The 14,584-nt window shown below is 43.0% G+C and overlaps 1 protein-coding gene across 1 annotated transcript in view; it reads left to right on the top strand.

Annotated features, from left to right (window-relative positions):
* The window catches only part of Not10 (CCR4-NOT transcription complex subunit 10), a 176,227-nt gene that overhangs the window by 70,623 nt on the left and 91,020 nt on the right, over positions 1–14,584 (top strand). Inside the window, exons 4-7 of the mRNA XM_068358766.1 lie at positions 2,942–3,092; positions 5,254–5,425; positions 10,462–10,714; positions 11,064–11,170. Coding sequence (XP_068214867.1) covers positions 2,942–3,092; positions 5,254–5,425; positions 10,462–10,714; positions 11,064–11,170 — 683 coding nt within the window. The remainder of the gene's footprint in view (positions 1–2,941; positions 3,093–5,253; positions 5,426–10,461; positions 10,715–11,063; positions 11,171–14,584) is intronic.

The following is a 14,584-nucleotide window of genomic DNA, read 5'->3' as shown; positions in this document are numbered from 1 at the left end:
AGAAACTATAAGGGAACTTGATGAAGCCTTCAGGGCCAGTTTTCCATCACCCTTGAGTCTGATCTGAGGCTCTCTATCTTTAAAGTATGAATTATGCTCAACCCTTTTCTTTTTTGTTTAGTATCAGGCTCTGTCCCAAGTCTTCCAGTGTTCCTTCCCCCTTTTTCCAGAGACCTATCCCATTTCTATCACTTCTTTAAGGTTCAGTAAATTTTACCAACTGCAGAGATTTTAATGATACTAGAGAATGATGCAATGGAAATCACAGATTGGGGCTTTCCTGTTTCAAACAGTATACAGTTCTGTAGCCATTTTTCTTGGTTGAGAAGGTTATGAAAGACCAGAGATCAACATTTGTTACTTCCCTTCAGATTGTGTTTCTTTATGGTATCCTGGGTGAGTTTGAGCATTACCCTACACACTTCTGTTTTAGACAGCGCTTAGAGCCAATCTTACTTTATTTTACAGGCAGATGACCCATTTTCTGAGTGTATACATTCTAATACTGCTCTCATCTGATCCAGAAGATAACAACTATGCCCTGTTGGCTTTTACCAATGATGATTTCATACTTTCGTAGAATCTGTGGGATGCATGTTCAAAATACTCATTACTTTTCAAGATATTCTTCTACCAGGGCTCTTGGAAGTACCTCTGCTTCATCTGCACGCAACAGTCTGTCTGTTCATGGCTTCATGCTTTGGAGTGTTGACTGCCCAATCAGTGTGCTTTCTTGCTTCTGCTAGGACCCAATCATTATGGTTCCATATTGTTTATGATCAAAGCAATTAGTTGAAATAAGCTTTTTGCAAGAAACAACATTTTCAAGATAGTGATTGGCATTTGCAGTTTTTCATGATCTGAATATCATGATAAACTGGGAAAGTTACATATCTATAAGCAGTAGGTGTAGTACCTGGGCAGGTTAATTCATAAGGTAACAGCAAAAATTTACTTGCAAACAGTCTGATCAACAAATTCAAGGAGACTAAAACAGTTCTTGCTTCGACTGGAAGAACCAGCTCAGCTTAAGGCAAATTGTTCTGGTCACCTGTCATCCTTGGAGAAGCAGGGGCAGATTAAACTTTGTTTGATTCATTTCAGTGTCATTTGAACCAACACTGGTCATCATCTGTCATCCTCCAACAATCCCACTTCCTCTTTGCTATGAAGTGAAAGACGATTTTTATTGGTGAGTGACAAATCTCTCCTCGTCGAACATCATGGATATTTCTTTTCCAGGAATGTTTCTGTTCTCAGAGGCATCAGATATGTGGAGTGCACACCTGAATGACTTTTATCTACGATACAGTACTGTTCTTGGATTTAGAACATCTTTCTACACATTATACTCATTGTAATGGAATTAGTACTTCTTGCACTACTGTATAATGATTTTTGGGTTTCATTTGCTTGGTTCTTAGTAGGGCTTATGAGCATCAACATGACCTTAGTGATACATGTGTACAGCAACAATTGAGGTTGCTTTTGTCTCTCCCCTCTTTAGATGTTGACAGTATAGGGACGAGTGAGTGGTTTGCTCTTTTAATCATCAACCAAAGTATTCCTGAGCCTCAGGTTTTTGGTTAAAGCTCATTTATTTGTGTAGGTTACAGGAACAGTTTGTGTCTGCACTCATTTGTGGTGAGAAGGTCGCTTTAGATTGAAGAATACTGGTGATTGAATTGTGGTTAAGCATCCCTCAACATCCTTGGGTATAATATCTTGCATTGCCTTCCCAGTTCAACTTGATCTTTTGAGTTATCATTTATGTACGGATTTCATTCATTGTCAGGATAACTCCAGTACTTTTTTATAAACCATAACCTGGGTAGTTCCCTGATGGGATTGGATACACCATTGTCAATTCAATAACAGGATTTCTATTGTTTTCATTCGTTCTTGACTTGGCCACTAATTGAAAATTCATCAGTATTTGATGGAATATTTTAGAGTATACTTTTGAAGTTCCCTCTTTTTTGTGATTTTGTCACAGAGTTTGGAGCACTGTCCTTCACTACCTTGATTGTGAAGGTACTGTCAGTAGGTGTTTGGCTTTCACTGAATATTCTTCATATCTCTCCAACTCAGGGTGTTACCTACTTTTTTGAGACTCATTCTTTACTGGAACTGTGGTGACTGCTCACATGTTACTTAACATCTGAACTCTTATTGGATAGACAGTCTTGTCTAAGAAATATTGTTGTGAAAGGTTGAATGTTAGTTATCAACTGCTCTGCCCTTTTTCTTTTGTTCTTTATCCCAGCCACAGACTCTTTTCCTGCTAGTTTGACCAAATGCTTAACAAACAGAGCAGCCTGTTCTAAGACAGCCAATTGTCAAAGTAATGTGTCTTCCTTAGAGTAAATATATTTGGGGACTTTTCACGCACTTCCATGCTCAGGTACAGCGCCCTTGTCCATTTTGCATCCCATGTCAGATAGTATAGGGGTTACTGGAGTCGTGTTTCCCTTGCTCAGGTACACAAGCAGGTAGTGATGAAGTTACCAGTCTGTTAGTTAGTTAGCCTTCCTGAAAAATGATGAGGGTTTGTGTCTTTGATTTTTCCTAGAATGCAAACCCAAAACATTTATTATAAGTTACTTTAATCAAAATCATCTTTCTTGTTCTTATGCAAGAAGAAGTGGCAGGTGAGTGCTCAGATGATAGGTGTGATCTATCCCCTTTATTTAGCTTATCTCATTACAAAGGTTTTACATTAATTCAAGCTTTCATCCAAAGCATATATAAATAATCCATGTAAGTGACTTCAGTTTGTATGCTCGGAAAAAGGCAAATTACTTTCCAGATATGTAATGTTTAGATTATTGTTGTATGACATTTTTCAGTTCAGTTGTGTCTTTATATAGGTAGAATACGAATATTTTATTTTATATTTTGTACTGTAAATCATCCATGATTATATTGTTTTTGCTTTCAGTCCGGCTTTAAAATAGATGAGGTTGGCTCAGCCGACGAAGTTGATAGAAGTGTGATACATTTGAACAATTGCATTGTCCTTTACCACCTACACCAGTATCGGGCAGCTCTATCACTACTAGAAAAAATGTACACTGGTTTAGAATCTCTGGGTAAGTTATTATTTTATTCTTGTCTCTATTAATTTTTGATTGTCCATATGGCTATAAAAACCTCTCATCCTTTAGAATAAGGAATTGTTTTCAGTAAAGCTGGAACAGCCATGTATATTGTTAACGAGCATGTTAATGACAGGTGGTGGGCGGTGATGTATGTCGCAAAGACAACAGTTATAAACCCCAGAGTCCTTGAAAAGTACAATAGTCTAGTGCTTTCTGGTAGGAAAGCAGTGACCTTCCTTGCACACCAGTCAGGAAACCATTATGCTTACTGGGTTTTGAAGAGAAGGTATTTCTTGGGTTCCTGTTTCTCAAAAAAAGTTAGTGCTGAGATAGCTCTGTTGCTTCGTAGCTTTTCGTTGCAGGTGGCAATGTCTCTTCTTCTGAGGATTCATATGCAGGTAGCTGTGCCAAAACCATCAGATTCGGCCAGTCTCAGAGAATTGGTTGTAATGAATGGCTTGATGCTTGTTCCTAGATGCTGATCAGACTACCTTCAACTTCTTCCTGAAAGGAGCCTGTGCAAGCAAAGCCCTTTCTAGCCTCTAACCTGGTTTGTTCAAGAAGGGTAGTGGTGGGAAGAAAGCAGAGAGAGGAAATGCTGATGCTGACATTCTCTGTCGCCCGCTGCCGAGAGTAGGGCAATGCTTGTCTTGCTATTGCGTAACCTGTCAGACATAGGACCTAACCATGGGTATTGAGTATTCTTATGCGTGGTTACTTGCTACCCTTTCAGGATTGTAGGCCCCCATCTCACTTACTGATAGAGTTCTCGTCCAATCCTCCAACATTGCCAAAAGCCCTGGCCTTGCGGATAGATTTGGAAGGAATGCTGGAGAAGAACGCACTTGAAGTCATTCTAGATAAATTTACCGTTCTCTATAATTGGCTCTTCTATATGAAGAAGTCGACTAGGGCTGGAGACTTGTCATTGATCTCTCTCCACTGAACAAGTTTGTTCGGTAAATGAAGTTCAGGATGAATTTGGTGGACCTGAAAGGTGCGTACCTTAGAGTTTTCATGCATCAGTCCACTAGAAAATACTGCTGCTTCTCCTTCTACAATATGAAGTACCAGTTCAAGATTGATTCAGACTTTGTATGGCTCCCCAGATTTTCACTCAGGTGTTCACCTTGTATTGGTAGCAGCTTTGACCCACTCATAAGTGATACGTCTGTTGATGTATCTTGATGATTGGCTGATCCTGACCTTGTCAATGATGCAGTTGCTTTTGGATCAAGATGCGCTTTTCACCTTTTGTCATGATTTGGGGATTGTGATAAATTAAAAGTCAAATTTCATACCGAAGCAGAGGTGAAACACTTAGGTATGCTGCTAGACACAGCAGATCCGAGATTCTTTCCTTCGGACAGTTGCATCAGTAACGTTAAGGAGGTTGCACGACTGTTTCTGTTCAAGACAGAAGTCCCAACTTGTCACTTGTAGAGCCTTCTCAGCCACCTTTCCTTGGAGAAACTCATTCCACACAGGTGCCTCCACCAAAGATCTCTTCACAAGTGTTTAAAAGATCAGTGGTCAACCGCCAGGGATCCCCCATTCCTTCCTTTCTCTGTGGGACAGGATACTCGGGACAATCTTACCTGGTGGCTGAACAAGGAAGACCTCACCACAGGAGTCCAACTTGACTCAAGTCTTCGGGCATGTAACTGTTCAGATGAATCTTAGGAAGGATGAGGTACACACCTGAACAAACTGGTCATCTCAGGTGTTTGGTTCCGAGAAGAGAGGCATGTGCACTTCAATGTCCAGCTTGCATCAAAATGATCTCCTAATAGAAAGGAGACAAATTTGTATAGCTAGGAAATATACAATTTACTTCAGAATGTTTTTCATTTCTATAACTTAGTTTTAAACCTAACATTGCTATATTATCTTAATATTTGTTTTACCAATGCAGTATTATTAACCATTAGGGATAAAATCAGCGTAGAATAGTATTATTCTTATGATTATATCAGGGGTGGCTAGTCTACTATAAAAAATGTTGCAAAATCCAGACCTTTTTTTTTCTTTTATAAAATTCTCTTGTACAATAATCTACATCCTTCAAGTGTTCCTGTATATTGTGGAATAAGTATTGATTGTTTGGCTTCAAGACTAATTATTTCTAATTTTCTTTTTTTTTGTTGAACAGAGGAAAGTGTTGGTATAGGAGTGTGTCTTTTAATGGCAGAGTGTTATCTTGGAGCCTATCAGCCAGAGAAAGTTTTGCCCGTTATTGCCCACACAGAAACCACCTTTCTTCCACAACCACTTCCACACACACCTTCACCAAAGCAACCTCCACCACAGGAAAAAGAAAACAAGTGAGTTGCTGCATGAGTAAGAAATTGAGTGTCCAATATTGTGCTGTACAAGTTGAGAAAATTAGATAAGGATGGTTGAAAATACCACATTTTTCAATGAATCTTGCATTTAGGTCTCATTGCTAATATCTGCAAAGTGTGAACTTTTCAACTTTAAAATAGAAAAATAGAATCTTTTTCTCATATTGTTATACCACTTCCTTTGGGTTCCTGGAAAATTGCTGTGCGATATCGTGAAATTGATCATATGCTCTGTGGTCCAGGCCCCCCCACTATTTTGTAATCTCATACTATTTACGTTGATGTGATACTGTACTTTATTGACATCATCAATTATTTTGACTTTTTTAATTGCTGGTGTTTATTGGCATATTTGTTTGTTCCTACATAAATACAAATTCTCATCCATTACTAAGAGTCTGAATTAAGCAGAGCTGAAGTGGCTGTTGAGTTTAGCAAGGTAATTATAATTACTGTACTGAATGGTGGTGGTTAAGCCCCACCCAGTTTCTTGGTAAATTTTATGCTTTATTCATATTTAGTTATTGTCTCGGGAACTTTATTATCATTATTATTATTGTTGTTGTTGTTGTTATAATCCTAGTTCGAAAAGGAAGATGCTGTAAGTCCAAGGGCTCCAACAAGGAAATAATAGCTAAATGAGGAAAGGAAACAAGGAAATAAACTACAAGAGAAGTAATGAACAATCAAAATTAGATATTTTAAGAACAGTACCAACATTAAAATAAAACTTTATTATATAAACTTTAAAAACTTCAAAATAACAAGAGAAAAAGAAATAAGGTAGAACAGTGCCCGAGTGTACCCTCAAGCAAGAGAACTCTAATCCAAGAGAGTGGAAGGCCATGGTTCAGAGGCTATGGCAATACCCAAGATTAGAGAACAATGGTTTGATTTTGGAATGTCCTCCTAGAAGAGCTGCTTACCATAGCTAAATAGTCTCTTCTACCCTTTCCAAGAGGAAAGTAGCCACTGAACAATTAAACAATTACGTTGCAGTAGCTAATCCCTTGAATGAAGAAAAATTGTTTGGTAATCTCAGTTTGTTCCAACACGGAGTACTTACCTCAAACTACTTTCTTAGGAGTATCTGGGATCTCCTCCCTAACCGACCAAGAATTTTGCGTAGTTCCCCCTCTCTCTGTTACCTTTGTCGGGGCGCTCCGGGCCGGATGGATACTTGCCCTGAGGGGACCCGGGGTCAGCGTGCGAGGGTGCGCTGCTAGGTCTGAGTCATCAGTAAGCGTCTGGTCGCGGCGTAGATCTCATCTCGCCGCTCTCTCTCACTTATCCTGTCCGATCCGCCTTTGTGTACCACGTGTTCCATTGTGTTCCCCATCCTTTGTGCACCACATGTTCCCTCTGTGTCCTTATCCTTTCCTTGTGTTACTTGTGTTGCTTGTGTTCCAGTTTTCCATTATGGAATCTAAGCGTCGTTGTCCGGGGCCCAAAGCTGGTAAGTCTTGCGGGGCCTGGCTGTCCAGGCCTGATGTCGACCCGCACACGCTGTGTGCCTCGTGTAGAGGTAATAAGTGCTCCCCTGCCTCCACGTGTCCGGAGTGTAAGTCCTGGCCGGAGTTACAATGGACCTTGTTTGCCACGAAAAAGAAGGTGCCCAAACGGTCTCCCAAGAAGGCGGACATCACCTCGCCCTTGATGTCGCCCTCAGCGCCTTCGGAGAGAGGTTCTCCTTCACCTTCCCCTGCCCAGAGTAGGGGACGAGGTAAGTCCATTGCGGGAAAACGGCCCATTGCATTTCCCCATGAGTCTGATATCCTGGATTCTGTCTGTGTGGGCCATACGCAGACGAGTGGGGAGTCTGCTATTGTGGCGGAAGTGTGTGCCGTGGACGAGGTTCTGGTGTCCGCAGGACCCGTCTCCAGTGAAGACCCGGTGTGGGGGAGGCCTGAAACAGCTCCTACCCCCCCATCGTGGCAGTGTTTTACAGGTACAGCGGGTTCCGGTGGGCGGCCGTGACAAAGAAAGGAGGGCCATGTGCTTGTCTGACCCCGACTCCATTGTGTGGACAGCTCCAAGGACGCCCTTCAGGCCCCCATGCGGCAAGAAGAGGAGTTTGAGGGCTGGTTTGCCTCTCGAGGTGTACTTCGCATGCCCCCGGCGCCCACAGCAACGCTTCCGTCTGACTTCATGCAGCCATTACCCCGGTAGCTAGACCACAGACTCCGAGAGTGGTAATGAAAGATATGGAGGACTTCGACAGCTCCTCCTCCTTTTCATCTTCTTCGGGCAGTTCCTCGTCCTACAGCTCATCCTCGTCGGAGGATTCCAGCGGCCGGGAGGCGAGAAGGAAGAGGAAGAGATCCAGGAGAAGGAAGGCGAGCTCTTACGCAGGACCTGCGAAGAAGGCGGCGAAGACCACGAGAAGGAGCAAGAAGAAGAGTTCTTCCAGGAGAAAGTTTATCAGAGTGGCTTTTCCCCCTTGCAGGTCGAGCAGGGCGGCTGCCGCTCCAGTGCCTGCCTTGGTAGCCGCTGGAGCCGCTTCCGCGCCCTTGCCCAGTGTCTCTTTGGCTCCGCCCTCCCATCGGGTGCTGCCGTTATCACACTTTTCCTTGTCCTTGCCTGGTAAGTCACCGGCTCCATCCGTCCTGCGGGGACAACCACAGATGAGACCCGCCTCCCACTCCCTTTGTCGCACCGGCTCCGTCCAAGTGACGGAAACTGCCGCTGCCACAACTGATAAGTGGTTCTCCACGGATTTTCCCGGGAGGGGGTAGACCCATGACGGCTACCCCCGCCCTGGCGGCTCCAGCCGTGATGTAGGCAGCCGCTCCATCAACCCGGCAGGAAGGAAGGGGTACCTCCGCTCCCACGGATCCCTCCATGTTCGAAGATACTACCGACACAGAGGTTCAGGTGGTGGAAGAATTGTTAGACACCGGCGAGTGTTCCCCAGATGAGGTGTCCTCATACAGGAAGGTCCTGACCCTAATACGGCACCATCACAGGCTGGACGAACCGCAACCTTCATCGGAGCAGGCTTGGCTATCGGGTTTGGGCAGCATGGTAGACAATCCTCTGCAGCAGAAGCCATCCTTGACCCTACCCCTAGCGTCCGACGTTGCCCTGGGAATGGAACACTTGATCGGTTTGTTGCGGGGCCTAAGAACTCCCTAAGAGTCCAAGGGTTCTTCAAGTTCCTGCCTGGACTAAGGACCCAGAAGAAGTTCTATGTGCCAGACGGGCGTCACTCAGGGCCCCACATGGAAGAAGCCGTCGCAACCTTGAACCAGGGCAATACGGATGAAAGGTGCCTTACTGCCCCAGTGGTCTTCTCGCAAGCGGAGGCCGCCATGATTGAGGACACCTCCCAAGTCATTGTCAACGTGACCTCCTGGTTGGACTGGTGGGCGTGCACCCTAGCGTGGTTCCAACTAGCACACGACCTTTCGGTACCAGAGAACCAAGCCCTACTACAAGAACTTATCCGTTTGGATGGGAAAGTAATGAAGTTCCTCACGTTCCAGTCTCTGACCCAGACGGCAAACTGGGTCCTGAGGAGGAGGGATACAGTCCTGAACAGGCTCCCCTGTAGGCTCCTCGAACGAGAAGCAAAGGTCTTAAGGAATCTACCGGTGTGGGGCGATACCGTGTTCCCCCTTCAGGCGGTGGCCGAGACATTGGAGAGAGTGGGAAAATTGAAGAATCCGTCGGACCCCAGGCAGTCGGCGGCAAGACGTCCTTCCCACAGAAGAACATCGGTGGACGGGGCCTATCCGCCTCTGGTGGTCCAACAGGGAGAACACACTGAAAGGGATACCGTTCGCGTCCGCTCCTCCGGAGATGCTGCTCTTCACGGACGCATCAAAGGAGGGGTGGGGAGCCCATCTACTCGAGGAAATGGCAGAGGGAAAGTGGTCCCTAGAGGAAAAGACCCTTCTTATAAACCTGCTCGAGCTCATGGCAGTGCAAAAGGCCCTCGCGACGTTCGCCCATCTACTTTGAGGAAACTCAGTAGTCCTCATGTGTGACAACGCCACAGTAGTGGCATACATAAAGAAGCAGGGAGGCCTGATATCAAGGGAGCTGTGCGACCTCACAGCTCAAATCCTTGAATTTGCCGAAAAGAACCACATCCTTCTTACAGCCATGTTCATTCCGGGAAAGAGAGACATACTGTCCGACGGCCTCAGCAGAACAGTGCAAGTAGTAGGGTCAGAATGGTCTTTACATCCGCAAGTAGCGCAGGAGATTCTCCAGTTGTGTGGCTCACCGGTAATAGACCTGTTCGCCACGAGGCTCAATGCTCAGTTATGTTGGAGAAAACATTACTGTCAGTTGATCATGTAGAAAGATTGCTAGTATGTTAGAAAGGAATTTAATAAGAGTCCAGTTTCATAACAGAAAACTTTAGTAAATTATAAACATCAGCTTTGGATTGTATAATCTGGATCCATTTGTTTTCTAAAGAAATCTGTAAATTATGTATATTTTAAGAATTGTTGTGTGTGTGGTGTGAGTACATTTGCATGAGGAAACTAATATACAATACCAAGGAACTCGGCCTTGATCCGTTTTACCATAGTATATGTATAGTTTGATGAAATTTTCTACCACTCTACATCAGTCATCTTGAAGATATCCTGGTAAAAAAATAAGTGAAAACCAATCAAAAGAAATACTACGTTCTTCGATTTTGCTGTCCAATCTTGTTTAACTATTGTCATAATGCAGTGTGAGGTTTTCCTCCCTATTGCACATGGTGCTAAATTGACTCTTTGGCCCCAACCTAGGCCGAATATCCAAAATTCACAAATACAGTCTAACCCAATTCTTCTTTGCATATTAATATCATGCGTTCCTGTAATTCCAGTCTTGTATGTGCAAGTAAGGTCAGTGTATCTTCATCAGCAATACTTGAAAAGGAGAAAGAACTGATTGAACATTTTTACAAAACCTTTAATGAGTCCGTTTAATACATGATATATTACAGTACATTCATGTTTTTAATGCTGCATGGAAATTACAAATACGTTATTCCCGTCATGTTTCTTCAGGTCACCCGAGAAGACTGGTGTTTCTGCTGGTAGTGGCTCCAATGGAAGCAGCAGTAGCAGTAGCAGTAGCAGTAGTAGCAGCAGCAGTAGTGCGGCTACGGATGAAATACGATGTAGTGCCACCCAAGAGCAGTTACGAGGTAAACTTCAACAGCTTAGAGTACGGGCCATGCTGATGATGAGGTCGTTACGGGTGGCTAAGAAGGAACTAAAAACAATTGTAACTCACGCAGTTAGTGCTGGAAAGTCTTTGGTAAGGAAATCTTCTCTTAAAATAATGATCAAATGTACAGTAAACTTGTGTAGTTTATAAGTCCATGAATATTTGTGGAAATGATACTCAAAATTATGGATATAATTCTTATATAAAAGTTGATTTTGTTTCTATATCATACAGTCATCATAAGTAGTTAAATTATGTTTTTATACGAACATTGGTCTGGTTAAACAATCTGATAGTGATATGGATAAGCACCGTTTACCAACACTAGAAAAGTTTAAAAATGTTTAGGTTACTTAAACTAGCTTAACTTTTATAATTCTGCATAGATGATCTTGATTAGAATAATTTTGAGTCCCTAAAATGTCTATTCTTCCAACAGAATGTAACGCTTGTTAGTTTAAAAAGTCAACTAGAATACCTTAAAGGGAACTTCCGAAAGGCCATTAAAGTCCTAAATCAGTGTGCTGCAATACCTCCTCCGAGTCCGTAAGTATCAACCCCATTAAGAAAAGGAAATACTTTTCAATTACTTATAAACATAGTTTTAAAGTGGATTGATTGCATCAATTTTTTTCTAAATAGAATTGGCTATCTCCTGAGTGTGTTACATCATTCTGTGTCCATCTGTTGTTAACCACAAAAGTAATTCATGGTCATGAAAGAGATCATTCTTTTATACAAAGTTATAATTTTTTTTATTTTTTTGTTTTTTTTTTCATTGCTGCTAGAAAGTCCTCTTGGGTATTCTTGTTCTTTGTATAGTATGATTATCTTTCCAATTGCTTCTATATTTTGTTTTAAATAAAATTATGTCTATTGTAAATTAATGCTCATGCGTTGGATGGTAGTTTCTCATAAATTGACCATATCATGTTTTTGAGCATCTAGAAATATTAATGTAAAAACTACTATTATTATTATCATTATTATTGTTGTTGTTATTATAACAACAATCCTCCTCCTCCTCCTCCTCCTCCTCCTCCTCCTCCTCCTCCTCCTCCTCCTCCTCCTCCTTCATCATCATCATCATCATCATCATCATCATCATCATCATCATCATCATCATTTAAAAACCTAAAAGCTAAAAGTCTTAGGGCGCTGATATGGAAAGTATCTTGATAAGGAAAAAGAAATAGAAAAACAAAGAATAAAATTCAAAAGAAAAATCACATGAGAGCAATGCTTGAAATAAGACCAAAACTATACAGTATGCAGATTAGTGATGGTTTTAAAAATGAAGTGGCAAAAAAATGCTCTTTGCAGTGTCAACCTTCATCAAAGGATCTCTAAACCAAGACAGTGGAGGGCAATGGTACTGAGGCTGTAGCATTCCTAGACTAGAGAGTAATTTGATTTTTCAATATTAATCTTACCCGATAATCATGTAGCTGTCAACTCTGTTGCCGACAGAAATCTACGGTCGGGATACGCCAGCGATCGCTATACAGGTGGGGGTGTACACAACAGCGCCATCTGTGGTCAGGTACTCCAGTACTTCTTGTCAACACCACCTCAATTTTTCCTCTGTCGTGCCTCCGGCTAGACCTACATGGATACGCTGTTGATTCTGGAGTTATTGTTCACGATTTGGTGATGTATTTGCTCTAGAGTTTAGCCTTCGCTATTCAGGAAGCTTTATCATTAGCTTAGCAAGTTTTTTGGAATTAATTTGATTTAATTTTGGTTACGAAGAGAGTATGAACTCTCTTTCACTTTTAAATGGCCGACCCTTCCCTTAGACGGAAGTGTTGGTGTCGAAGAGAGTATAGACTCTCTTTCTTAATTTTGCTTAACAAAGTTATAGATTTATTTTATATCTCTCCGCCTTTTATAGGCCTCTTCGATTAACTTCCTTTTATTATAAACTTATTAAAATTAATTTTTATGTTTGTTTATATGCGACCTTTCCTAATAGTAGGCGGTCTTTTCTTGGAACCGAAGTTAATTAACATTGAGCCCGTCATTTCGTTTTTACCTGTTAACATTTTATGCTATTTTAATGTTTTTGAAAGAATTTCTTTGATAGTCTCGTACTGTTTTCAAAGTTGAACTAACGTTTTGTTTTGTCTCTGCAGTTGTTGACGTTCAGAACGTTCAACTTGCGCTCTATCGTTACGATAGAGAGAGAGTATTCACGGTTTCACGTTGCAGTAAGAGTAAACCGATTCTAGCGTTTTGTTCATTCTTTCTTAGCTTAAATGGTTTTAATTCTAATAAGGAACTTTTTATTTGGGAAATCTTTCAGTTTTTTTCCTTTAACAATAATATGTTTTAACGATATATATAATTGGGCTCATCTCTCAGGTTCTAAGTCAAAAGAGAGAGAGAGAGAGATAGAGACGGAGGGAGAGAGAGGAGGGTAAACGTTTCGTTCAAGCGGGTAACGTTGTTTTCGTTTTTGCTCTTCTCCCTAGTCTCTTTAGGGGAAGAAGGTAAACGTTTCTAGAGTTTTATTCTTGTTCCCAGGCTTTATGCGGTGAGAGATTTTAAACGTAGTTTATTTGATCTAGTGTTTAGTCTCTTTTCCAGCCACTGAATTATTTATCTTTCATTGTTTTTCTGTTACATTGTAATACTGTTTTCGCAATTACTAACTTTTAATGAAGGATAGAATTGCGTGTTTCAGGTACAAACCACTTAAAGTTTCGAGTTCAGTGAAATAAGTGCAAACAGAAAATCAAAAGTGATAAAGTGATAAGCGCAAAGTGTTACAGTGTTGCGTTCGAGGGTTCGTCTGTTCGTGCCAGTTGTTCGCCTAGTCTGGGACCTCTTACAAGCTCCCAAGCCCAGGGGAGAAGTAACGTCGAAGGACTTATGGGTTCATCAGGCCTTGATCGACGAACAGACGTTTCCCTCCGTGGTTTCGGGTGTAACCAACTCACGTAGCCGACGTGATCACCCCACCCACACAAAGACGAGAGAGGCCATTTATTCCTCGTCTGCGGAAGAGGTTTCTCGCAGAAACCATGGACCAAATCTTGCAGCTTTTAAGTGCAAGTCGGTCCCTTCCGCGCAAGTCCAACTCCTAGGTGTAGCCATTAGCACTGGGTCAGTTCGGACTTGCTGCAGTACGACAACTGCACACCTCCCAGAGAGGCAAGGTGGTACCGCAACAGGCAGTAACTCCGTCTGTTGCCGCACCAGCTGTTTTAGACCCTCAGTCTCAACGGACAGTAGCTCCGTTTGTTGTTGTCTTTCATAGACCCTAGTGGTCTATGCTGCAGACAATGCAGTCTCAGCTTGCGGTTTTGATGCAGGAGTTTCAGGCAGAGAAGGTTAGCACAACTCCTCCTGCGAGCGCTCCTCCACCTCTGCGCAGTCCACCCTGCCAGACGTATGATGTTGAGGCTCCTCCTGCCTCCATGCGTGAGCTGCCGCATTGGGAGTTGCCAGGTACCAGCGCTATGCAGCAACCTCCTCAACCCTTGAGGCAGGAGCCTCATGCGTTGCGGCAACCTCCTCCTCCCATGAGGCAGGAGCCTCATGCGTTGCGGCAACCTCCTCCACCCATGAGGCAGCAGCCTCATGCTATGCGGCAACCTCCTCTACCCATGAGGCAGGAGCCTCATGCTATGAGGAGCCTCATGCTATGCGGCATCCTCCTCAACCCATGAGGCAGGAGCCTCATGTTATGCGGCAACCTCCTCTACCCATGAGGCAGGAGCCTCATGCTATGCGGCATCCTCCTCAAACCATGAGGCAGGAGCCTCATGCTATGCGGCATCCTCCTCAACCCATGAGGCAGGAGCCTCATGCTATGAGGAGCCTCATGCTATGCGGCATCCTCCTCAACCCATGAGGCAGGGACCTCATGCTATGAGGAGCCTCATGCTATGCGGCATCCTCCTCAACCCATGAGGCAGGAGCCTCATGCTATGCGGCAACCTCCTCTACCCATGA

This window comes from Palaemon carinicauda, chromosome 35 (genome assembly GCF_036898095.1).
Source record: "Palaemon carinicauda isolate YSFRI2023 chromosome 35, ASM3689809v2, whole genome shotgun sequence".
NCBI lineage: Eukaryota > Metazoa > Arthropoda > Malacostraca > Decapoda > Palaemonidae > Palaemon > Palaemon carinicauda.
This window is presented reverse-complemented; position numbering and strand designations above follow the sequence as displayed.